The sequence below is a fragment of the Falco cherrug genome, chromosome 8 (assembly GCF_023634085.1).
Source record: "Falco cherrug isolate bFalChe1 chromosome 8, bFalChe1.pri, whole genome shotgun sequence".
NCBI classification, from domain to species: Eukaryota; Metazoa; Chordata; class Aves; order Falconiformes; family Falconidae; genus Falco; species Falco cherrug.
The window spans coordinates 8,585,726-8,612,081 of NC_073704.1; the positions used below are offsets into that span (position 1 = coordinate 8,585,726).

The window sequence follows — 26,356 nt, forward strand, 5'->3', positions numbered from 1 at the left end:
TGTATAAACTGCCATCATATCCTGTAAGAAATAACGGAGCAAAAGCGAATCCAGTGCGCTGCAGTTCTCCTTACTCCCTACCACTCCTCCAGAAAAAGGAGGATGGAAAGAGAAATCAAGACAAGCTTTGATTTTCTTCTTCTAGCCCTTGCCCAGCATTGCACATCAATTTATGCAAGATCTCTGGGGCAACAACTCTCTGTTATTTCAGGTTTGTACCATGTTTTGCACACTGGTAACAGCACCTACTGCAGCCCTTGCAGCTGAACAAAAGGCTTTTTCCTTACTCATCTTTAAAATTCAGTTTGGACCTTAATGCTTTGCTGGATCAGGGTCTGATCAGAGGAAAATCCAAGTACAATAGCAATTTCTACATAATCACTTTAAACATCACCAGACCCAACTGCCCCAGTTACCAAATGGAGAGGGGCATGTAAGTGATGTCTTTCAGCCTCTTGGAAACCCCAGGGGTCCCTGTACCTGTTGGCTGAAGCTGGATAGTTTTCAACAGGTTGACTATGTTTGGCTGAAGCTCTGAAATCCGAGGGAGGGAGTCGACGTTCAGAATGAATTGTGGGGCGTAAACGATCCTTTCCAGCTCTGCAGAGTCAGCATTTTTTGCTTTGATAGCAAAGGTCACAACTCCAGCTTGCTTCAGAGCATCTGAGGGTTGCTCCGCATCATCCGTTGATCTCCCAGCAACAAGGAGGACCAAAAACTGAGGAACGCCTTCTTCGATCCTGCTTCCAGCTTCCTTCACAAACAACCTCCTTATAGCTTCATCTAGTGCAGCTCCAATGTTCAGTTGCTTCCCGGTTTTTATCTTCATCCTTTTCACTTTGAGGAGCATGTCTTGCTTAGACGGCAGTTCAGCAAAGTCAAATTCAACTTGGATGGTGTCACTGAACTGAGCTACAGCTACTCGTGTGGCATCGGGACCCACGTTCAGGTCAGAAATGACTTTGTGTACAAAGTCCCGGACAGCAGGAAAGCTACCCAAGAGGTTAGCTGAGCCATCAATCAGGAATAAAATATCTTTCTTGCTTTCTAGAATAAATTCACAAATGAAAAGAGGGGGAAAAAAAGATATGAAGACATTTTTCTTCTTAAACATCATCCTAGAAACTTCTTTGCAAATTAGCTGGGTTTCAATATGCAAAGCAAGTGATTTTCATTTACCAAAGTATTCAAAGGCTACAGGACTAAACAGTACCTTTGACTTATTTATCTGAGGAAGAAGGGGAAGCAAGGACACTTTTATCCTAAGAGTCAATTAATTCAGGCACCAGATAGTTGTGTCATATACTGTATAGCATTATCAGTCAAATCATAACTTGGTTCTTTCAGATTAGGACGGTGATGGTCTAGCAATATGCCAGATAATACAGGCATGAAGTACAAAAGCATTGGAGGGTTGGGTTGTTGTGGGGTTTTTTCCTATTCAAAGGCTCAGCAGATACCAAATAGACATTAGTTTATATATACATACACACATAAAGCATTTTCTGTATTCTTTTAAAATACTTCTCCCAGCTGCATCACAAGGAACATTTAAATCCATAGGCAAGTTACGACTTTGGGAGGAGAAAAAGCCTTTTACCTGTTTCCATTTGATGCCCTTTCAATCTCATTGAATATCCAAGGCAAAACCAAGCATCTCATATCTGTGTGTCTTAACACCTTTCACATTAATCTTAACGGTCTCCTTTCCACACTAAGCAATCCTGGTTATTCTTACGTCTTCATATGCACATAGCCACAATAAGGAAATTAGTGAGCAAATACCTGTTTAAAAGGGGTTAACCGTGCCAACGGCTTTTGGGTTTAATGTTGGTAGATAACTTTGAATATCTGGAGTCAAACTCAGCACCTGTGACAGCCTGGTAACAGCACTTCAACAAAGTGGCTCGGAGGAAGGATCCAGCCACCTGTACTTGCCTAGATCTCTGCTCCTCTGTGCTCTTGGGCATGACTTTAACCTTTCCACACCATTCCTTGTGGTCAAAGGTGCACGCTACCATTGCCTGAGCTAGCGCAGACAATGCATTTGCAGGTTGCGACATTATTAGAGCAACAGAAAGGGAACACCTGAGTAAGTGACTGGTGGGCACAGACTCACTGGGAGCCTCCTTTGGTCCTGACCTGCCAAAAGACTTCAAATGGGGCTGTCTTTGACGTGTGCTAGCAATGACTTGAAATTCAGAGCTGCCAGTGTCAAGCCACGTGTTGATGGTTAAGCATAGCCCTAACTGTTTTGATGACTTGGGGCCATAGGCAGATGTGAAGGTATACATTTGGAACAAACAGTCAAAAGAAACAAGATTAACTTAATGCAGTCAACATGAAGGAAGTATATATTACCTGTTGGGGCGAGTGGAACCTCTTCCACACCTCCACTAACATATGTGGTTATAGGCTTATTTAACTCCTGGGGTAAAGCTGTCAGAGCACTGAAATCATCCATAAAATATACCATTCTTGGATTAAAGGCAATCTGTTCAAGTTCTGCCTTATCCGCACTCCTAACTCCAACAGCAAAAGTCAGCACTCCAGCCCGAGCTAATTCATTGGAAACTTGCAAGAAGGGATCGGCAGACCTCCCTGCCGTCACCAGGACTAGGACCTGCGGCACTTGTTCATTTATTCTGCTCCCACCAGCTTCCGTGAAGTGATTTGAAAGCACAAAGTTCAGTGCAGAGCCAGTGTTCAGCACTGACCCCCCCTTGGGCCTCAGCTGCCCCAAACGTTGAATTATGTCTGATTTGGTTTGGTACGAGTACAGATAGAACTCTGTTTTAGGAGTGTCACTAAATTGCACTAAGCCAACTCGGATTTTGTCACTGCCGACATCAAGGTAGTTAACTAGGGTGGCAACAAAGTCACGGACAAAGGGGAAGTTGGCATTTCCGACGTTGAGTGATCCATCCAAAAGAAAGATGATATCCCTTTTGGTTACTTGAACTGCAGTAGAGCACAGAAAATAACATGAGACATCACAGAAAACAAAAATGGAAAATTTTTTTCATGTGTGCATACAGCATACGCTGTACACGCATGTAAACCTTGTTAGAAGGAAGAAGGGAGAAAAAGAGACAGAGTGTGATCAGCACAGAAGTAACAAGGACCTTGCTGGAAATTACTAAATTTGGCAGGGGAGGTTTCTGACTTGCACTGAAAAGTCTTTTAAAAGAAGTCAGGTTTACCAATGGGGCTCAGCCTCTGCCATGGCAGATGTTTTCAATGGCTGCCAAATAGAGTTGCATGCTCTGGGCCGGATCCTTAGCCAGAAAAAGGCGGCTTCATTGATTCTGGTGGAGCAACACAATTACGCCTACAGCCACCTGGCTTATCTGCAAGTCACCACACATTTACTTGGGACTTTCCATCAAAGCAATAGGGAACGTTTCTGCTTTCTGGCATCTAAAGTGTGCTTTGACACCCAGCACGATCAGCCCCTTATTAAGCAGTCCCCTATTCCATGGGGCTGCTCCCATGCATCCCTAGATGCAGAGAACCACATCCTGCCCTGCAGTGACTTCCACGCTCACGCTGTGCCGCCAGCTGCAGCTCTGCCCACGGTGCAGACTTCGGCTCCACTTGCACGGGAAAACACTTCTGCCAAGTAACCAATTTGGTCGGTATTTTCTGTGGGTATTGGAAACAACTTTTACTAATAGGCTTCGAAAAGCTGGTCCAGACGAGGCTGCAACGGCTGCCTACGACACCTGCCTTTTTGGCACCTGCATTTGATTCAGAAAACTGCATTTTGATATCTGCAGTTGTAGACATCAGTTTTGTGGGCTTTTGAAGGGAGGGAAATTTCCCACTTCTGGCAGTAACCAGGCAGTTCTCAGCTCCTTTTATAAGGATAAATCCTTCGTGGGCGGTCTCCCAGCATTTGAGCCCCAAGGCACAGAGCTGCAATGTCACTCCAAAGACACCACAGAAGCATCCCCCCTGTGCTTTTTTCTCTAGCTGTGTCATGTCCAGATGGCAGACAAAAATGCCAAAACTTTAAATAAGATCTCAGAGAACTGATGAGTGGGTTCATCTAATGCATCCCACCTGGACGCCTTCTTCCAAATAAGTTATTCGAGAATATATTTATGCCCATTGCTAATTCTGTTCATTATCTTTCTGTCTGAAGCATTTACCTATGGGTATATGGCTATATTCATCCATCTGTCTAGCTTGCCTTGTCCCTGTAAGCTTGCTGTCCAATATATGAAATACATAAATACTGAGATATCAAAAGCAAAAGGGAGAAAAGGGCTCTTTGGAGTACAGGCATTGCTCTCAGATTTTACAGATTGTCTTGGCTTTCTGCATTTTTAATTTTTCCCAGAGAAGTGCCATTCAAGGCCCAGGGTGAGACAATACCTAGCTGAAATATAACAGACTGCTCAGTGTCAAAATCAGTTATATTACTACTAATACTTATTTTACAGAGTAGGATATGATTATTTGATTCTTGCCTATGTCAATAGCTGTGAGTACAGTAAAGCAAAAGGACTGGAAGAAAATAGAAGCTGCATGAATGAGCTTTAAAGAACATGGAAGTATAAGAACATTTTTAATTTACATTGAAAAATAAAAATGTCAAGTTTTGGTGTATAGCCATGCAAAACTGTATTAGCAAGAAACACATTATGAAAAAAAGCTTTTTAAATGATAAGCCCCGTGATATTCATCTTAATTAAGGACAAGTATTGGCAAACTGATTTCAAAATGTCTGCTCTTCATGTAAATCAGCTATCGGCTTTAATTCTTTAAGGACCCTTTCCAAAATCTCAGTTTCTTTTGCACTGTGATTTATAATTTCAAATTACTAAAAGGAACAAGAAAAAATACGGACATGGTTGGACACCCACTTAAGCCAATGGGAACCTCACTACTGGCCTTACTGGGAGCTGGAACAAGTCCTGTTTTTCTAATGTTTATATGCCATGAGACAGAAATGCAAGGTTCAAATACAGTCTAGTGCACCATTAATTCAACCTCAAGCATCTCTATTGGGAAGAAATCCTGAGAAATCTGGTATAAACTCTCTGTGCAGCTAGAACACCTCTTGAAATGCAGGGGAAACTGCCTCAAAAGACATGACTCTAGCAGCTGGATTACTTCCAAAGTCTACTGATGTCAATGGCAAGACCAAATAAAAAGAATCTACTGGCTTCATGGGGCTTTGGATCATCTCCTAAAAAGATTAAATTAAAATCAACAATTTGCAATAGTCTTGTACGCCTCTTAGGGCTTGAGCTGAGTAAATGATATTAAAACTGTAAATATGTTCTTAAAGGGTGAGTTTCAGTCCAACAGTGTCAGGCTAGCTTTCTCTGAATGTCTCCGTGAACAAACTTGCTTATTTTCTTCACACTCAGAAGAAACTTCTAAGCTTTCTTGAGCAAATATCCACTACAGATAATTTTCAAACTGGGAAAGAGATTGTAACGCTCACAGTGTGCCCTGTTCATAGGTTACACAAACCCTAAGGGAGCGAAAAAGCCTCCACTGAATGATTTCAGTACCTACTAGTAAAGCACATCTTCCACATCCAGGCCTTTAAGTGTTGGTGACAAATATGGAATGGGACAAAAATCTCCAGGAAGGAATGGCAAAGCTGTAACAACCACCATGCTACCAGATTCACCGATCTGTTCATGCACGTTTTGCAAATCCTTGAGACAACATTTAGCTATGCTGAAACAGGTGCTTGATGCCTTTTTGCCCCCTTATCTCTACATGTCGTAGAATAAGAGTTAACAAATATATAAACCACATGTCCTTAACTAGAAAAAGGTAATTAATTACCTGATGGTGGTTCTTGGACAATCAGTCCTCCAGAGAGTGTCCGGATAGGTGACAGCACTTCAGGAAGAATGGCTTGCATGAACTGGACACGGAAGTCATTTGGGTTGAACACAAAATCTCTCTCATGGGCTATTTCTTGAAGTTCTGCCAGGTCGGCATTTCTCGACCCAATGGCAAGGATCACTATCCGGTTCCTTTTCATCTCTGCCGCAGCTTGGTCAACGGCATCCCTGGACTTACCACCAGTGATGAGCACCAGCATGGGGAGCACCCCTTCCTCCATCCTGCACCCAGCAGCGCTGGTGAAGAAGTTGCTCCTCACAAAGTCCAGTGCCGAGCCAGTGTTGAGCGCCGTACCACCCATGAGCTTCATTCTCTTCACGTTAGCCATCACATCCCTTCTGCTCTGGTGGGTGTTAAAATAAAACTCTGGCTTCACAGTGTCTGCGTACTGTGCCACCGCCACTTGAATCAGGTCAGGTCCAACCTCCAGCCTTTGGACAATTTTGGCAACAAAATCACGAATCGAGTTAAAGGGGCCAGTCCCCAAAGCAGTTGAGCCATCTATCAGGAAGACTATATCCTTCTTGTTCACTTCAATAACTGCAAGTAACACATGAACATAATGTTAGCAGAAACCTTCATCACACTCTGCCTGTCAATTCTACATCAACAGTTCAGCAATGTTCAGGACTTCTTATTTGCTTGAAGTGCTGTTACTCTCAACAGCTTTAAAGGGTCTCACTTTCAAAACAGAATTATTTTTTAGCAGGGGGATAATAAGATATCTGGTTGAATGTTCCCCCTTTCTAAAACACAGAAGAGTTGAAGAGTTCCAAGAATTGCATTTTTTATAAAACTTAATATTAAAATGCATAAACATATCAAAACAAGAAAGGCAAACAGTCAGGAGAAATCTTGGCACTCAGCCGGCACATGAGATAAAACAAGCAGGTGATGCTCCCTCTGTCTGCAGCGGAGCCATCTGAATCATGCCAGAGCATGGCTTGGTCTCAGAAGGATTAGGTTCCCAAGAGCAATGACACAAGTAAAAGGACGGTTCTCCACTTACTCGACATACCTGGACTCTTGGTCTTCCCATCCTACAACTTATTCCTTATTAACAAAAATAAGTTACCATTTTTGTGGCACAGCTAGACCAACCATGGAAGAGCTTAATTATATTCCAGTTGTCATGTCTTTAACAAATGGCCCCCCTAGGTTGTCATCTCTGAAACTTTATTATTGATGATGGCATAGGGCACAGAAGGAGCACAGTGAGCTTTCCAGTTCCCTGGCTAAGTTTGAAGGAAGATAGTTAGGGAGGGGAAAAAATGGTTGTGCAGCATTGGAACCAAAGCACCATCACATTTCATACAGCAAATGTATGTGAATAAAACAGTAACTATTAACAAGACCAATACCATTATGATAAAAGCATTACACATGATCATCATGGAAGATAATTCTAATGCCACCTTTGAGACCACCCCACTCCCACTCCCACCTCCCTGATTTCATGTCACTGAAGTGAAAAAGGAAACCTTGTGTTGCTGCCAAGTTATGCTGGAGCATTATGCATCACTGCATTATGTTGGACTTGGGGTGTCTTTAAATCACCTACCCATCAAGGAGCTCCTGACATGGGGTTCATACTCGAGATGGCAGGTCCATCACCTCCCTAGCTCGCTGCTATGCCCAGAACACAGCCTGGGGGAAGAGGAGATCCAGAATCGCTGGGATCCCACACCCCTCAGGGCAAGTGGTAGCAAAGAATCTCCTGTCCTGCCTGGATGGAAAAGGGCAGCCCCTCGGCCCATCAAGGCTCCTCTGCATGGAGGCTATTTACTTTGGATCTGAACAAAGAACAAAGCTTTGGCTACAGTCCTCCTTGGCTGGACAGCAGCTGGCCATGGAAAACAGTGCTCCCAAAGGCTGGGCTCCGTCAGGCTCCTCAGTATGGGTGGGTGCCATGAGACCGGGCTACCCAAGGAGTGATTTAGAGCTGGAGGTGACATCCACGACTCAGCTGTTCTCCCTGCCCTCAGACCCTGAGAGACCTGCCTCTGCCAGCAAGTGCAAGCCTTTGCAAAAGCATCTTGCAGAGTCTTGCTGGAAATTGCTTGAGGACTGTCAAATCTGAAGCTTAAAATAGCCCACCATGGTGCTGTCACACAAAATGTTGAGAACCTCCATAAAGTAAATGTGGTGGTACCCTGTACCCTACCTGAGCCACAGCCTCACACTTTTTGCAAGGATGTGTAGTGACAGGACAAAGTGGAACAGTTTTAAGCCAAGAGGGTAGATCTAGATTAGATATTAGGAAGAATTTCTTTGCTGTGAGGGTGCCAAGACACTGGAGCATGTTGCCCAGAGAAGCTGTGAATGTCCCATCCCTGGAAGTGTTCAAGGCCAGTTGGGATGGGGCTTTGAGAAACCTGGTCCGGTGGAAGGTGCCATCCATGACAGGGCAATAGGAACTAGGTGATCTTTAAGGTCCCTTCCAGCCCAAACCATTGCATGATTCCATGAGCTGCCAGTAGCTTGCAGTTGATTGCCCAGGCTGTCAGAACAGAGCCTCACAAAGCAACAAGGATTTGTTTAAATGATCCCTTTCCCAGAGCCATGATTTCCAGCATTCATCCCCCCCCAGACAGGTTTTTTTTCCCATCAGTTGCTCCAAGGAGGAGAGGGCTGAAAACAGGAAACTTTCCAAATGGATAACAAGGGCAAAATCTCTGCTTTGTATCACCCAGGAGAGATGTCTTAAGTGCTTCCTTAGCTTGTCAGCAGCTAGATACCCAAAAATGGAGATCCTGGAAACTTATATGACTTTATATAGAAGTTTGAGGGAAACATCAAAGGGGCTTTGCAAAAATGAGGGAGGCTGGAAAGGAAGAGCTCCCTCCACAACTCATTCCTCTTGCAGCTCTCAGATCCTGCAGTGTGTTTCCTTAGAGAAGAGGAATGCAAGAACCAAAAAAAAAAACCACGAGAAGAAACAACTCAAAGTGCTAAATTCAACGGACACAATTAAACCAAAAACATTTAAGCAAGGCCATACGTATCTCATAGGGTCTCATTCAGAGCCAAATAAAAGCTGGTGGCAAGCCTCCAGGTATTTCAAATGATTTGGGATCAAAGCATTATATCTTCAACTCTAAAAATTGGGAATGTTGGAGGGTGTCAACGCTGAACCCAGCCTTGCATAGTTCCCTCCTCATTGCCATCTCAGCTGTCTTTGGTGAAGAACCTCATCTAACTCAATCATTCAGGCTCTCCCAGTAGCTAAAGCAGAGGGGAAAAGAAAGGCAGAAAGGCACTTTGAGACATCCATTCGTCCCAGGAGTGCCAGCATACAGGCAGCGAGCTAAAGTGAAGCAAGGTGACTTCAGTATTTTGCAGGAATGCTTGGCACCTCCCTGGGCTTGGCATCCCTTTCGGGCTGCAGCGTGTCTCCCGAACCAGTGCTTTATGCTGCAGACTTCCAAGGAACTGATATGAATCAAGCAGACCAGTCAAAATTAATTTCCATGGATGCTGGGGAAAGGAAATTCCCTAAAGTTCCTTCGAAAACACCCGCTTCTCCACTTAGCATATCCATCTACATGCAATTACATAGGCTGATGCTACTGTAGTACCTTCTACAAATGAGCTGGCATTTTAAGTGAAAAATATGCAAGTGCAGATGAAACCAAATGTACCAATATTTTAAACCTTGCCATTCAAACTGTTAAAAATCAGAGGGGCAGGAAGAGAGGTTTTCCATTGGCTTGCATGGGTCCTGGCATGCACATTTTAGCTAGACATGCAGACTTCAACTTATTTAGCTAAATATGGTTCTCATGGGGTGCTACAAGCAAAAGTTCTTTATGTTCTTTCCTGGAATAATCATAAAATGATCTTTTAGGCGAATTCCTCCCTTTGATTTGCTATCCACAGGATAGCAACCATGTTTAGACATAGATCAGCGAAGACATCTGGAATGCAGTTTTATATGTCAACATACATCATGAGTTGAACAGTGCATACAGAACTCCAGATTGGCACTTGGATCTCAGAAGTGTTGTTTGCATTAAGTGTGCTGGTAATCCAGTGCAGCAACTCCAGGCTGGCCCTTTCCAGGGGCCTCTGAAATGCAACATGTTGTGTCTTTCACAAAGCCTCTCTATCAGTAAATTTAGTCATAAAACCATAGGGTGAGAAATTCTTAATCATCTACTTGCTCCATAAATCCAGATGTTCATTATTCTACTGCACCCAAGCTAACGCTAGTCCAGAAATACTGTCAATGGAGACTTAAGAGTAAGAAAGTGACCTAAGTGGGATATTGACACATTTTCAGTTCCCATGGCCTCATGGAAAGCTGTTAACTTTCTCAGCTTACGAATTGAAGGGAAATATATGTTAGCAACGTAGGGATTTAATTTTAGGGAACTAAGTTGTTTTGCTTTTAAGTTAAGTTTAAGTCACCCTTTTCTCAAGGATAGTGCACAGTTTCAATGAGGTATGGAATGTTACAGTTCTAGCAAGATGACAGCTTCAACTCTGTGAAACAGGGATCCCTGTAACATCCCTGTTAGCTTCCCCAGTCACATTGCTTTCTCATGACGCTTCCAACTGGCATACAATTGAAGATTACATGACACAGATGTTTTCAGAACTGACAATGCTGCAGTATTTACTCCCAGGGGGCTTAGATACACCAGTAAGGATTATATAAACTTTTTTTATAGTCTGCTTGTGGCCTTTAAATCCCCATGCCACGCCAGTTATTGACACAAAACCTCATGGTTTCCAGAAGATAACCCACTGGGCAAATGAGTTTCTGCACATTAGCTGCAGGACTATTTGTCTTTCCCATTGTTTCTCCATAAGTAGCCCAGAGAGATGCATTGAAAAAATATTATAAAAATTAAATTAAAAAAAATAAATACGTTTTTAAAGCGTGCAAAAGCTCATTCATTCATTGATTCATTGAAATGCAACAGTCTAGAAAGGCATACATACCTTCAGTCACAATGGTTGGGGCCTCTAACAAAATGAGTCTTTGGGCCACTCCAACAATGTTGGGCAGTATTAATTCTCGAAGAGCATCGAGGTTACGGATATCCAGGGCAGTAAATGCGAAGCTTCCATCAGTAGCAATCTGCTGCAGCTCTGCACTGTCAGCATTCTGGACCCCAATGCTAAATGAAAATATACTAGCTTGCTTCACCGCTAACAAGCCCTCTCGGATATCATCACTAGACTCTCCACCACTTATCAGCACTAAAATCTGAGGCACCGCTTCCTCTATCCTGCTGCCTCCCGCCTGGGTGAAGAGGTTCTCCACCACAAACTCCAGTGCTGCACCGGTGTTCGCTTCCTCGCCCCCACGGAAGCTAAGTGCCTTCACGGCATCCAGAACATCCGCTTTTGTGGAGTAGCTGTTCAAAGCGAACTCGGTTCTGGGTTCATCACTATACTGCACCACCCCAATGTGTATTTGCTGAGCTCCAACTCTGAGGCTTTCAATCAAATTTACAAGGAAATCACGTATGGCTGGAAAATTGACACTTCCGATGTTGTTTGATCCGTCAATAAGGAAAATAAGGTCAGCAGACTCTTGAGCTTTAAAAAAAGAAATGCAAAAGGTGAAAGCATTAAAATGAGTGATTACATGCGGTTGGTTGTACAGTGTTCTGACATGTTTCTTGGAAAACCAGTAAGAAACACGAAAATGAGAAACAAAACACATGTTCACTGAGGTGGTGATGTTTGCCTCTTAGTTCTGCATTCTGATTGAATACCAGCGCCCAGCCCCAGCCCAGCAGCATCCGCTACCCATCAAGAGATGCTCGGGCAGACACAGCCTGAACCGATAGCTGCAGTTACACGGGGGTCGGCATTATTGGCATGTGAGGAGAAAACGTGGCAAAATATGATTTTTGGAAATATCTATATCCATTCCATCAGTGGTCAGTACTGTCCAAATATTTAGAGAGAGCCAAAAGAAAAAGGTGGATTTTGATGGTAATTCACCCTGAAGGTAGCAGGTGAGGATGGTAACGTTCGTAGGAGGTTTTCCCCATTGCAGACTCTCTTGGGTTGGTTTTTTTTTTCCCCCCTGAAGAAAAAAGCCACTGTTTACTGGATGCATGGAAAGTTTCAGCCTCTCTGTTGCAATTCTGCTTTTTTTTTTTTTCTGCTTAAAAACAGTGGCTGAACATATCGGCTTCTCCCACCATGAAGGATTATTAATTGAAATGCATTTGTTAGAAACAATTGAAAAGGCTTTGGTTATTATTTTTGCACTGTAACGCTTTTACCAGCTGCCAGCATACACACAATGGTATTTGTCCAGCAAGCTGACCCTCACAACTGTCAACCCGTGCCGTACAAAAAATTGTCTTGCTTTAGTTATTTTGCACAAAGATGCATTGATTATCAATAAACGGGTCTGGTCTGAATTTTTCATACGGACTCTGAATATTCAATCAAGGAATGCAGAATCAGGTTAAAACAGGGCGATGAAATCAGTCATGACACAATTATCCAACTCTATTTGTTGTGACCATACCCAGATGGTCCCAAGCATCTGCTGAGAATATGCACACATCCAACAAAACTTTTATCTGGCATGAACATGGTTGTTGAGGGGGAAGCATTTTTGCTGTGAGACTTACCAAAGCAGACCCAAAATGCCCTGGTGTCTGCTCTTACTCCTTTTGCTCAACTAATTTTACCATCAATGTCACCAAGAGCTGTATGCATGCAAAAGGAGGGTGGGGGTAAGAAGACCTCAAAACATGCTCAGATGTTTCCAAGCTATTACTCCCCAATCTTGTTAACGAATCAAATTTCAGACTATGGATGACAAGCAACATTTGGAAATCCCACCCAGCTCTCAACTTTTGAAAGCCGAAGGTGAAACCAGTAGCAAAACTGGCATGCAGTTTAGGAAGGGCAGGAATGAACCTGAGGCTTTTGCTATTAACCAGCAGGGTCACTTCTTTTTCCCCCTGCCTATTTAGTTGTTCTTCTAGTAGACGTTTTCATACATCGCGATGCCACCAAGAGAGTCAAATAGCACCGCAATTCCAATGACAAAGGAGAAGGCCTCCAGGGCATCATCGCTTCCCTGGGCCAACTCAATTGCCAGTGTTGGCTTGGAGAACATCAGCATGGTTCAGAATTGCAAAAGGCTCCAGGATTTATTTTTCCATCATTGAGTTGAAATTTAGGGGTCCTTAGGGTTGTCTTTACTGCGCCATTTTCACTTGAGATATACATGTTCTACTTCATCATATAAATGAAAGGGAAATCTCAAAGTGGTTGTACCCAGCGCTGCTTTAGAAACCCTGGACATCTTTTTGAGGAACAATATTTCAGACACCAATTGGTGTTATCACGGCAGCACAGGTCACTCCCTCAGGAGAGAAAATAGATATGAAACAGATGCGTTGGATAATTTGTCATCACTGCAAAAAAAAAACCCTTGTACTTCAGTGCACATTTATGGAACAAGCCGGTGCTGAAGAACAAATAAAAGCATGCTTGTTACACAACTAAGCAAGGCCGGTCAGATGAGACAGACAGCTAAGGTTTAATGAATACATCAGGGCAAACTTGGGGCTGACTTTCATACTTACACTAGTCAGCTCTGGGGACTGCCACAGACCAGCAGCTTTGGTACTCTACACTGCAGTATATATACACACTATATACTCTATACTGTGGGACTGGGTTGTTGGTTTGGGGTTTTTTTTACATTTCTCTCTCATATTAGGGCTCATTTCTAGGATAACATCCATGGCATTTTTATACATTTCAATGCTACGTGGAGTTATCAGCTGAATAAATGACGACTTAAACTCCTGTGCAAACAGTTATTTGTACCAGGCTTTGTACACTATTGTCATCCAACATTTAGGACCTGTAACATCTTTTCCCATGTTTAATGATACTCCGTAGATTGCCCATGCAAGTCACACAGGGACAAAACTACAATAGTAGCATTAGCTTATATTTGTGTTATGGGGGGGGGAAGGAAATGTTTGCAAAGAACATCTTTGAGCAGAAATTAACTTGGAGATGCATTATATACATGAAGTAGGAATTTACCTTTAAAGCTTTTAAAGAAACGTCTGTGACTCCAGATATTTGTGTACTATGAGGTTACCTGCTGGCGTGCCCCAGAGGAGTCCAGCCAGCTGACAAAGGCCAGTTTCCCTATGGATTCCAATAGTGAAGCACTGGGGTCCTTTATGACGCTGCAGTGCTGTCAGCAGGCTCGGTACAACATTCATTTTCCTCACATATTGACATGATTTTCTTAGAATTGGCAAACCTTATGTCATCTTTCTGGGGCAGCTGCTTTTCTTCCCCTGTGGCTTTCACATGATCTGGATATTTGCCCTGTCAAGCACTTTGCACAATAAAAACACAAGTGAGCACGGCGTTTTGGTGTTGCTCGGTGTCATGCAGTGATGGAGAGCACCCAGTGGGGCTGGCGTGAGGGTTAATCAGGCAAGACAACACAGGGGGATTAATGTTACACTGCCTCATCACACTGCCGTTGCCTTACATCACCCCACAAGCTATTGACCTTCAGATGGAGTCTCAGGAATAAAAAGAAAGGTTTGATCTCTGGGACTTCTGTTTTGAAACACAACAAAGTTGCTCAGAAGGCCCTTTCCACACTGGAATTTCATAAACAGAGAAGGGATGGAGGAAGATATTTTATTTTTTTCAGGCAAATTGGGCCCCCGGCTTGTGGTCAGCACAGATCCATTTGAAGCCGACAGTTTGCAGAGGGCTTTCGGTTACAGGAAGGGTCCGGAGCTCTGGCAGGTGGAAGCCATTTGCTTGTAAAGGTGGTATTTGGGTGGCAGCACAAAAAAAGTCTCTCCAACCACACATCTCCAAGCAGATGAGGAGAGAGGCTAAGGGCCAGCTCAGGGGTGGGGTCTCAGCAGAGACGTTCTCTGCTGAACTGCTTTTGCTGTCTTCAGCCCAGAATATGACTTTCTGGAGTAACACATTGCCTATCTCCTCCGCTAGCTGCAAGGAGACATCCCACACGGTGTCCCCACAGCCAGCAGTGACCTTCTCAGTCTTCAGAGGGTTTTTGGCCAGGGCCTCAAAGAGTCACCGTCACGGCTGGCATGTTCATCCCTTATTTTCCCTGCCTTGGGAGTGGATAGGATGGGGCAATTTAACAGCTCTGCAGAGCTCCCTATGTTTGTATTTCTGTGCCATGGGTGCAAAATGATGGCCACAGTGGGCTGCTGCCCATCCAAGGGCTCCTGTACTACCTCCTGGCAGCACTGGTAGGGCTTCCAGCTTGGTCTGCAAACAATGGCATGCTCGGTAGCTACAAACACGGGGCCACACACTTCAAACCTTTGTTTTTAAACCTCTGAACGTCCATCTCAGTCTTGCCCCTACAAAGGCTTTAAACAGCACAACGCCAGCAGATACCATGCCGATGGGAGCCATCAGCAGTCAGCCATTACCTGTGATGTCTTTAACCAGTCCTTTGGCCCCAGCCTTTTCTGGAGTCATGGATGAACGGACACTTGCCACTAAATCTCCAACTATGCCGTGGAGAGCAGTAAAATTCTCTAGGTTGAAAAGGTGCATATCGAAGGGTTCGCTCGCTATTTCCTTTAACTCCCCTTCCACTGCATCCTGCACGCCGACCGCAAACATGTTTACATGGGCCGATTTAAGGACAGATGATGGCAGAGCCACATCATCCTGGGATCGTCCGTCCGTTAACACTATAATAACCTGGGGGACGCCTTCACTGGCTCTGCTTCCAGCAGCTTTAGTGAGATGGTTCTCGATTAGGTACTCTAATCCTTTTCCAGTCTTGGTGCCTCCCCCCATGTAAGGCATGTTGGCAATATGGGACAGGACGTCTCGGGTAGAGGGGTAGGTATTTAACTGGAACTCTGTGTGGGGGTTTCCGCTGAACTGGACCAGGGCAAAGCGAAAATCATTTCCTCCCACATCTAAAGCTTTTACAACATCATACAGAAACTCTCGAACGAGTTGGAAATGTTCCTTCCCAATGCTCCAAGAGGAATCCACTAGAAATATTATATCAGCCACAGCAACGGTTTTGACAGCTTTAAAAAAACAGATGGGGATTTAGGATTTTCTATCGGTCAGCACAAGCATGCCTCCTCCTCCTCCTCCTCGCCCAAATGACCGACAGCCTCTTTCGCATGGTGGAAGTGAAGCTTAGCTTCCCCTTATCGCCCGCAGCAAAACAAGAAGCACTGGAGAAACGCCAGGCAGCCATCAGTGCCCTGTCACTGCAGGTGCTGGGGTACAGGACGGGACAGCATGCGACCTACCCTTCCCAGGGAGGGGGAGGTGAGATGCTTCTCCCCTCCCAGACCCTCGCCGCACCAGTTTGGACACCAGCCCTGAGCCAAAGACTCCTGCAGCTCCATGTGTGAATTTAGGTTTGCTCAGCTTCTAACTGCCAGTGGTCTCCTGAGGAATTTTTTGCTGATTCAGGTTTATGCTGGCTCCGTGGCGGTGCTCAAGGAAGGAAGGGCTGCTCAGTTTAAGCAGCCTGGGTGCTATGATGAGTTTTCCATATTTTTTTCTGCTACTAACAACCCGCCTCAAGACACCAGCTCTGGTCTCAAAGGCACCAGTGCCCCCCCCCCCCCCCCCTTAAAAAAAAACAAACAGTCTTTCTGCAGGTCAATGGCAGTGCTATTCTCACTGCAAAAAGCCCTCCTACACATGCAAGGAGAGCAAAACAGCTCTGCCCAGGAGAAAACCCGCTCATGGCCACCCTGGGTGCACATCCCGCACCCCCATCCCTGGCAGAGCATCCTCAAGGGCACACCACTGACAGTGACATGCTTGGGAAGGCACCACGCGTTGGCTGAGGTCTGGGTTCAAAAGGACCCTCACCAAGTGGGAGCTGAGGAGCAGAAGGTAAACCACAACGTACCATTGACATGCATTTTTGAAACCAAACGGTGCAAACTAGCAACACGTTTGTATGGGGGCGAAGTCGGGTCTAGCGTTCCGGTCTTACCTGCTTGCTGCTGGGCGCGAACCAAGCAAAAGCCTGAGAGTAGGAGGCAAAACATTGCCACAAAAGGCAAATGTCGATGTTTCCTCATTTTGGTCTTTTCTCTGAGTTCTCCTTTTAGTGTCTTTGTTCCAAAGCACCCAATGTGAGACCTATGGGACAAAAACAGTGAGACTGAGCAACAGTGGCAGTGCTGGCCAGGAACAGGTCAGGCGTGAGATAGAAAAGCCAAACCATGTGGTTTTGCAATGCTGTTGTGGCATTCTGGCACAATTTAATGCTGGACAGTGTCTGCTTTGTAGCAGGGATTTCATTGGGAGAGGAATCATAGCTCATATAATTGGCATTTAATCACCCCTGTGGGCTTAGATGGCTTTCTTCTTGCCTATGCTGCCCCAGGTAAAACCTAATATATAGGAAAATGGTCAGCCTAGGTTTCTAACACCAACCCTTAAAATATATGATGGCCTCTCACCTGTCCTCCTCACCTACAGATGACCAGCTGAAATATCTTAGCCAATGCATGCCCTCTTGCTGTTGCCCCCCCTTTTTTTTTTTTTAACAAATGCCATAATACTAATTGCCCTGAACATCCCTCTTTGCCTCAGCTCACCTTTTCAGCTGTCCCAAACGTACAAATGGAAATTTAATTACTCCAGACCCAAGTGAGCCACATGATCTGGCTGTACAGCAAAAAGCCCTTGGACTCCCCCAGGCTCACAGCCCCAGCACTGGAATAGCCTGGGCTGGCTGATCACATTTGGGAAAGGCACCAAGAATAATATTTTATATGTTGGAGCCAAAAATATAATTTATGCAAGTTTCTTATCTGTAATCCACCTGGCAAGCCTTCTGAAACAATGTCTCCTTCAGGAAAGCTGTGTTCTTGTTGTCATAGAGATGACCAATTTATTATTTAATCTCCATTCCCAAGCCTACAGAGCAGAAACCAGGCAAGGCTTGCTTAACCGATAAAGTATCCTCCCAAAGATGAATGCAGTGATTTAATAGTTCTCATTCCCCAAAAGGAGATCAATTACTCAAATGAGCCAAAAGTGACTCAAATACATCAAGCTATTAACCAAGTCATTAAAAAAAAAATAATCTCAATTTTCTTATTACCATCTTTGCCAACTCCATCCATCCGGAGAGTTAGGACCAATACAAGAGCCTTGAAAGGGCTAGAGGGAAGACTAACCTCCCCTCTAAGGAAAGCCATGCTTGTTACACAGATGGCCACCATTAGCACAGCCAAAACCAGAACTGAGTGCCGGGAATTAGGGATAAGTTGGAAATAAACATTTGAACAGCTGATTCCTGAATTAAGGAAAAATTGGAAATAAACATCTGAACAGCTGATCCCTCTTCCATTGACACCTCAGGACTATCAGAGCCGGGGCTTGAGAAAAAGAAGGGACAACATCCACCTTGTTTCCCAAAACCTGATGCAATCCTGACACCCCCAATGGCTCCCTGCGTGTCAAAGCTGGGTTGGGGTCTGGTCCCTCTTGGGAGAAGGGGTTTGCAGCACTCAGTCTTCCATGTGCTTCAGATGACATTCCTGAATGCCATATAGCATGAGTCAGGCAAAAGCTATCTTCCACCTTTCCCCCCACATTTACATATAATAATAATGGCAATAATGCCAGGTGGAGAGACATTTAATAGGCACCCAGCTCCAGCAGCTAGCACGCAGCATTAATTAAGGCATGACAAGACTTCCCAGTTATTGGCAATGCCTCAATTCATAGAGGCGGCTGCTATCATTCATAAAAAGACTAAAAAGTCATCCTTGTTAGCTGGCACCCATCCACCCCCCTGGCTGTTTCAGTCCAAGCCAAACCTCCCAGTGCCTCCAGTGGGAGCGAGCCTGCTCTGTTGGACTGTGTCCCTGGCTTACAGCTTGCTCCTAGAAAACCTAGTTTCACCCAATGGACACATCGGCAGGGGAAAGCTGGGCTCTGCTTCCCCATGGGTGCAGAATTAGCCATAGGTATCATTGCAGGGTTTGCCCCCAGAACAAACACAGAAAGGTCTGTAGGTCCCAGAGCTGAGGTTTGCAAAAAAACATTGAGCTTGTGACAACCACCCTCTGACCCCACCAGAGCATCTCCCTTCTGGGCAGAAGAGGCTTATGGAAGAGCTGCAAGTTTGCTTTGCAGCATCCATTGGGAGTAAAAATGCTGCTAGCAGTGAACAAAAAATACAAAATAAAATGCATGCTATGGAAAAACAGCCTGTTAAAATAATGAATGCCATAGAAAAGCTAGTATTTCTTTCTTGAAATGCAGGAAGTTATGTTATCATTCTGTTTATTAGCTGCTGGCATCCTATCCCTCTGCAGTCGCAACAGCTGGGGCAAACAGAGCATCAAGATAAACCAGTGAAAATTAATGTCTTGCTAGCTAATACATGACAGGACTGAAGCAATCATTTGTGGGTTGGTTTTTTTTTTTGTTTTAACATTGAACAGCTGCAGAAAGCCTTACAGGGCTGTTTACAGTCATGAAGTACAGCAGAAGGGAAAAGCAAATCTCCCTGGTGCTACAAGATCTCCCCTGCCCACAACCCTCCCTGCAGTGGTGGGCAACCAAGGTTCACATTGAATGGGATTTCCAAACTCAACAGTGGGCTTCTATCCACATCCTTACAGCTGCTTCAGCTTGAAACCCTTGAAGAACTGCCTTACCCGGGTTCAAACAAGGAGCCTGGGGGAAAGCCAGGGTTGAGCCTACCTCCAAGATGTCCTGTGGCATCACGGTTCAACCCCAGAGCCTTGTAGCAGAGAAACCACCAGCTATGATTTACATGCCTCCATCCTGGTGAACCCAAACAGCTGGAAATCATAATCCAGCCCTTGGGGCACCATGAGATAAGCCTGGATATCACAGTGTATTAAAACAATACTCAATCTCAGCTTTGGTGTGCTTTTTTTTTTTCCCCTGGCTAGCTAGAAAATACAATACCTTTTCCAAGCAATAACAAGTTGGCTGATCTTTTTAGTCAACTTCTTTTTTACTTCAGCCTCTAAAGACCTCCAGCTTTATTTACAGCTTTCCCTGTGATCCTCATGACAGCATTTTTAGCTGCACAAAAGGAAAGCTCACCAACAAGAGATAAACTTTAGCATCACACTTCCTCAAAACCATCCTAAAATTGCAGCAACAAAGCAGTAGCACTCCTCCCAGAAAGACACAATTGACACCTATTAGAGACTGACTTTTATGGAGAAGTGCCTTTAAGAACAGGTGTTCCTAATCGGGGTTTTCCTTTATATCCACCACCACAACACATCTTACTGCTCTTGTTAGCAGAGGAGTAACAGCTGGGTGCTGCAGAGGTGGCTGAGGAAGCAGCCTCTCTGTAGGTGATGGCCCTCAAGGAGGAGCAGCAGCAGCAAGGACAGCAGTCTCTCTTACAGAGGTATGGCATTCCTTGATAGGGTTTTTGGGGGAGGTTGAACAAAAACTTTGTTTAGATCTGGTTTGACAATGACAACAATAAGTCTCTGGCTCAGGAAGTAAAGTGGGTTTAAGGTAAATTATGTGATTTTTGTTGCTTGGAGGTAAGTCTTACTTGGCTTGCTTTGCTGAGGCACAAGAAGTAACATGCTTTGTTCAATGTGCTCTTGCTTTGCATCCTGAGTCACCACCGGTCAAAGAAGATGGAAGTGGCACTAGGTTGCAGGGGGTGGAGGGTAAAGCCAGGAATGTGAACTTGTACCAATTCATTTTAATTCTTGATTACAGTGAGTATCTGTTCTGCAGATTTGTTCTCCTGGATTGCTGTTACTTTAAATAATGTATTTTCAATAATGCAATTTCATCCTGGATTATTTAATTTTTTTTAAATTAAATGTTCCATGCAGTCCTGGGGGATGGGTGTGAAAGCTCTGGTGGAGCTTTTGATATAACCACTGCAAGCTGGAAAAAAAAACTCTGAAAACACTGACTACTGAGTGCCTTTAGAAAAGTAAAGCTTTTTCCTGAACTGTTATGGATTAGCACCAAAACCTGGGGAGCCAGTCCCTTAATCATTCATGTGCTAAAAGATTAACTCATGTATTCTTCAATAATCTGAAGGTTTTATGTCTGTCTGGAGTTTATATAGTGTGTGGTGACCTTTTAATATTACAGTATGTACTCCATTTCATCAGAAGATATACATCTGTTACTAATAATGCTTTCAAAAGGCAATCATTTCTACCACTAACACAATGAAGTGATTTCCTTAAATATTTTCCCCAGCAGCTATTTTTTACTTATGGCATACTTCTCTGTGCATGAAGTTTGACATTTTACATATTTTTTTTATTTGAGTGGATGTTTCAAATTCACTTTCTAAGCAACCATTTGCTTGTGTGTTTTTTTCACTAGTATAGTTAAAAACTGTAAAAGTGCAAAGCAGATGAGTAGACTTAAAAAGCAAAACATAAAAGACAGGAAAAAAAGCTACTGCAGCTGTTATATATCACTTTGCTTCATTGTATATGCCTCTCAGCTGAGCTGGCTGACTTTGAGAGGGAGGGAAAGTATCTATGGCTTTGGTGGGACTAGAAATGTGATGTGTGTCATGTGGATGTGGATGGGTGCAGTGGCAGGTAGAGGGAATAATGTCGCAAAATACTTAAATCTGAATTCCCAGCTGGGCAGTGCTTCAGGCACTGATGCAGCTGTTGCGCTGGACTGTAAAAGGCAGCAGTCCATGCAGCTCAAGCTGCCAGAGGGGGTTTCTGTACTAGTGTGTTGTACTTGCTTGATGTTGTTCTTCAAGGCTAAAGGACTGAGCTGGGCTGAACTGACTCTTGGGGTATGATAACAGGAGATCTAAAGTTAGTCATTTATTTGTGAAATCTGTTACCATCAGCTCTCCCTCCCCATGATCCGTTGCTGTGGTGGGGAGGAGAGCAGCCTCTCGGAAAGGACAGAGGACCCAAAGCGAGTGCAGCAGGCAGAGCCATGGCTTGCATGCCCTTTTGATTTTTTTGTCAGGACAAATGGCTTGGCCTTGGGCAGCCTGTGCAGCTTTGTTAGCTGGCATATCCAAGGACCTTTGAGATGCCTCACTGCCCCAGTGAGTGGTCCAATTTTTCTGCCCAGCCCTGGGGCATCCCCCCAAAATACTTTGAATAAGAACCTGAAAAGCAATTGCAGCCTTTGAATTCCCATGTGCATGTGGGGTAGGTCATCTTGTACTGGAAGAAAGAGGTGGAGTTGCACCTAAGTCCCAACAGCTTTTCTGAAAGGCAGGACATGAGAGAGGGCAAAGCATCATCCCACAGATTGTGCAGAAGATGAGATGTGGTGAGCATCTTCCAGACCTCTCTGTCTGCCCCATGGCGATGCTGGGGTCAAAATCAAGGGGCCTTTGCCTTCATCTGTATCTGCTTTGTGGGCATCGCCCTGTGCCTCACCACCACGCTGTTCCCCAACAAAACTGCTCAGCCTGAAATCCCCTTGACTTTGCTGTTCTCTGCTATATGCACATCCCTGGGAGGCAGCAGTGAAGCTGAGGCTGCTGTAAGCCTTGCCAGTGGCTTGAAAGTGAGTTCTGCCTGCCCAGAACAACTACTTGCAGACCCAGCAGTGGGATATACATCCAGTCGTGGTTGTGGAGCAAACAGGGAGGAGAAACAGCTCTTGAAATCCTGATGTGAAGTGATGGTGGCACAGATTGTGTTCTGGAGGTGATGCATGCTCCTCTCTTGGCTGGATGAATCTCCCTTAAATTTCTCTGCACTGTTCAGAGCTCTGAGTTGGGAAAAATCCTAGCCAAAATCTACTTCCAGAAGTTATTTGGGCATCTATGAGGCTAAATGCCATGATTTCTCTATGTGAAATAGCTCAGCCACCTTTGAAAAGGAACATAAGTGTCCCAAGCCTCTACCTTGGCCACCTCTTCATCGTGGAGCACTAAATCTCACTTGACCCCACAGCCTCCAGGAGAAGCAAGACTACTTTTAGAGACTCAAGATCATCTGTATAGGACAGACTCTGAATTTATTTATAGCTCCAGATGGAGCCATTTCAATTTGCACCAGCTCCTTTGAAGGGTTTCTGTTAATATATATATTTATATGTTACATATATACAAATAAATGTTCTGCTGCCACCTAGCATTGATGGCACTGGGAAGATGAGGGTTGCTCCTGAAAACATTTCTTTCTACAGAGGTAGGCCTGAGCATTAAAAGCAAACAAGGCTAAAAGGGTGGAAAATCTTCCAGCTTTTTGCAAATGACTTGAGCTTTGACTTTTTGAAAACCAGCATTCAGCAAAGCAATAGTTATGTTGCATTTATATCCTACCTGGGCAAGTTCCCTGGGTGTTAGCATTTAATATGAATCACATACCCATTTCTGTTCTTATAAGCATGCTGTTGGCTTAAAATCTGGTTGTTTTCCTCATGTGGCTGAGACTAAAATAGAGTAGTTAATAAGAGGAAAGGGAGTATTTGCTTAAAAAAAAAGGAAACTCCCTCAAAGATCAATGACTCTTTATGTATAGTAACATAAGCCTCCCAGAACCTCCCCACCCAAACAAATCGGGTCCTTAATGTGGAACACAGATCACTTAAAAAGGTGGAAAAAGTGATGGGCATGCAGAGTGGTAAGGCTGGCTGTGATTCACAGTGGGGAGCAGGCATGCAATGCCACCCATGGCCAGCCCTGCTGCCATGCACGCCCAGCACAGCGGCAGGTTCATCCCTTTGCTGCAAAAAGCATCCAGGCTGGGAGAATACAGTCCAAGGCTGGCAAGGCTGTGCAGTTACTAGAGCTTGCACTGATGGAAGGAATAAGATGTTCCCTTCCCTCCTGTTCCTAGACAGTCACGTAGCAAAAGTTAGGAGAGGAACAACTTTTTTTTTTTTTTCCCCTTCTTGGACATATGGGAATACAGCAGGGGCTGGTTTAGCTAACCCTGAAATTTGGGAAAGTTAACGCATTTGAATGGAAACTTGTAAAAATTCTTGAAAAAACAGAAAGGGAACTGGAGAAACTGCTGAAAAATGGCAAGGGAATGAATGAAGGTGCAGCAGCAGCAAACATGCAGCCCTGCATCCTGCCTTAGAAATGCCATTGCACCCCTGGTCATGGTCAATGTCTCTGCAAAGACCAGGGTGGAATGAGGGTGTAATTGTTTGGGGATGGAAAGCCTGTTTCCCTTAGCTCTGGTACTGGTGAGTCAAGGGATAGTGCTGGGGAGAGGCAGTTAGGTCTTTTGCTCTGCCACTGCATTCCTATGTGACTTTGGAGGAGTCCCCCCAGTTCTCTGCAACAGCCTCTGTCTGGAGACATCTCTCTGACCTCCACAAAGTTCCTAAACTAGGTGGTTGTGCCCCAGAAACAGCACTATATAAACACAGTAATTACTCAATCATAAAAATACTTCTCTTGAAAAAAAAAAAAAACAACCACAGTAAGTAATGGGGTAAAGCCAGAAGCTTGAAAAATGCAGCATTCCTCCCCCGAGAGCACACATGAATCATTGCAGCAACCAGAAATGAGCTGAGAGTTTCCCATTGCACCCGCTGGAACTGGAGTGGCTTTGGCCACCTCTGCTCCAGCCAGTTTTGGCCCCTGTGCCTGGTCAGGAAACCAATTTGGCTGCAACCGTTTCTCGCCCCAGGCTCCAGTTGGGAAGGGAGGGCTTTGCTGAGCCAAAAGGGATGGTGACTGGTGACGGGGTGTCTCCATGATTAGTCATAGCTGCCCCCTCAGCAAAAGCATTGCTGTGTGCAAAGCCCCAGGGAGCCGAGGGCGACTGGGGCTACGGGACGAAAGGCAGGAGGGAGGGTGGAGGGGAAGTAGCTCCATGCAAGGCCAGAGAGCCCTTTGGGGAAAAATCTGATGTTTAGCTGATTTCTGCTGTGGGTGACTGCAAGAGGATGAGGATTGTCCCTGAAGCCACGACAGTGCTGGCCTGCCCCGGAGCAGGGGGGACATGCCTGGCAGCAGGACCTGCACGGGGTGGAGGGACTGACAAGCACCTCTGCCCAGTTCATCCTACCCTGCTTGGGGCAGGAGGGGTGAGGGCTACTATAAAATAACCCCCAGCCCCTGGGGGTGTCTCTCGGGAGCAGGAAAGGGGCAGAGAGACACCCCCTTAGCCAGCCACTTTGCAGGGTCCCATTCATGCACCCACCTCCTTGTGCCCAAGCAGCTTCCCAAACACCTACATGCCTTTCTCGAGGCACCCACCCTGCTGCTTCCCAGGGCATCGTGCTCCCATCCCACCAAGCTGCTGCTGCTGTGATTTCAAGGCATTAAAGACAAACACTGTCCTGCAGCAGCAGGGGAAACTACTGGGGGGTTTTGCATGAATTTAATTCCCCTGCATTGGTGGGGCCAGGAGTGTCCCTGTGCACCTGTGGTGCATCGGCTTGGGGAGGAGGCTCCTGGTGTGAGCAAGCCAGCTACACTGCTTTGCTTTTTCCAAGCGCAAAGCGAGCCTGGGGGTAGCTTTCCTCTGAGGACACCGTTCTGCACATGGGATGAGTTTTGTGCAAAATTCCTTTAAAACTCCCCAAAGACTAACACCCTGCCAAGGAAGGGAAATGCAACAGAGCAGCTGCTGAGCCCAAGCGAAGGACTCCTGCACGGAAAGCGACACTTACCCCTGAGTGAACCCCAAAAAAAGTTGCTTATTCCAGGATTTTCCACTCCGAAGCACCTCTCACCCTTGCTTCATGGTGTGCCGGTGGTGCTCAGCCTCCCTGGTCCCCGCTTGCCTTGCACAGTGGGGTGTGAGCACCGGTGGGGCGAGGGAAATGGGGGCACGCTGGTCCCCGGGAGACGGCTGCCTCGCATCTGAGCGAGGCCGGAGGAGGCAGCTGGCGCAGGAGTGCCGGGGGGCCGGGCGATCCGGCGTCGCAAATGGGATCCAGATGGGTTGGTGCTGGCGTTCCTGGGGCTGAGGTCAGAGCTGCTCATCACACACGGTTCCCCCCCCCGCCACGGGGGACGCCTCCACGCTGTGTGGCTTCCCCTTCCCGCACTGGCCCCGCCATCTCCAAAATGTTTCTCCCTGTTATCAGTGAGAAGAAATATATTATAAAAAAAAAAGAAAACAGAAAGGCCCTGCAGAGTTGCAGGAGCTGATTTAACTATGCCTTTTGGTTAGGAAGGGCTGGGCTTGGATGTTTGCAGGAGTCAGGATGTGCCAAGGACCATACCAAGTTACGCAGAGCTCTGGCAAAGCACTGTTTGGAGATGCTTGAGGCTGCAGAAAGCTCAGCCTTTCCCCCAGAACAGTTACAAGCGTCAGTGCAGGGGGAGAGAGCTGCCTCTTAATGCAGCTTCCTATTTATGTGTAACAGCTGGGGTTTTTATCTGCCCAAATGGGGAGCAAAATCGGGGGGGGGGGGGGGGGGGTAATGTTATAGCATAACTCATACATAAAAGTTAGTACCTTAGCAAAAGGATAAATATTTTAAAATACGTATAGCCTACTGAAAGACTTAAAGTAAAAGTTTGAAAGGCAACAAATCAACTCAGCAA

At 45.3% G+C, this 26,356-nt stretch overlaps 1 protein-coding gene across 22 annotated transcripts in view; it reads right to left on the bottom strand.

Annotated features, from left to right (window-relative positions):
* Window positions 1-25,855, bottom strand: part of COL6A3 (collagen type VI alpha 3 chain) — a 63,763-nt gene extending 37,908 nt beyond the window's left edge. For 6 of the 22 annotated variants that reach the window (XM_055717985.1, XM_055717984.1, XM_055717983.1 and 3 more), the window contains exons 1-7: window positions 25,474-25,855; window positions 16,862-17,010; window positions 15,312-15,929; window positions 10,822-11,424; window positions 5,812-6,414; window positions 2,362-2,961; window positions 481-1,047 (exon numbers count right to left, since the gene is read on the bottom strand). In XM_055717985.1, the coding sequence (XP_055573960.1) occupies window positions 481-1,047; window positions 2,362-2,961; window positions 5,812-6,414; window positions 10,822-11,424; window positions 15,312-15,929; window positions 16,862-16,949 (3,079 nt within the window). In that variant the 5' untranslated portion in view covers window positions 16,950-17,010; window positions 25,474-25,855. The remainder of the gene's footprint in view (window positions 1-480; window positions 1,048-2,361; window positions 2,962-5,811; window positions 6,415-10,821; window positions 11,425-15,311; window positions 15,930-16,861; window positions 17,011-25,473) is intronic. The other 16 variants (XM_055717990.1, XM_055717988.1, XM_055717987.1 and 13 more) reach the window with 10 other exon arrangements.
* Window positions 25,856-26,356: the final 501 nt, after the last annotated feature.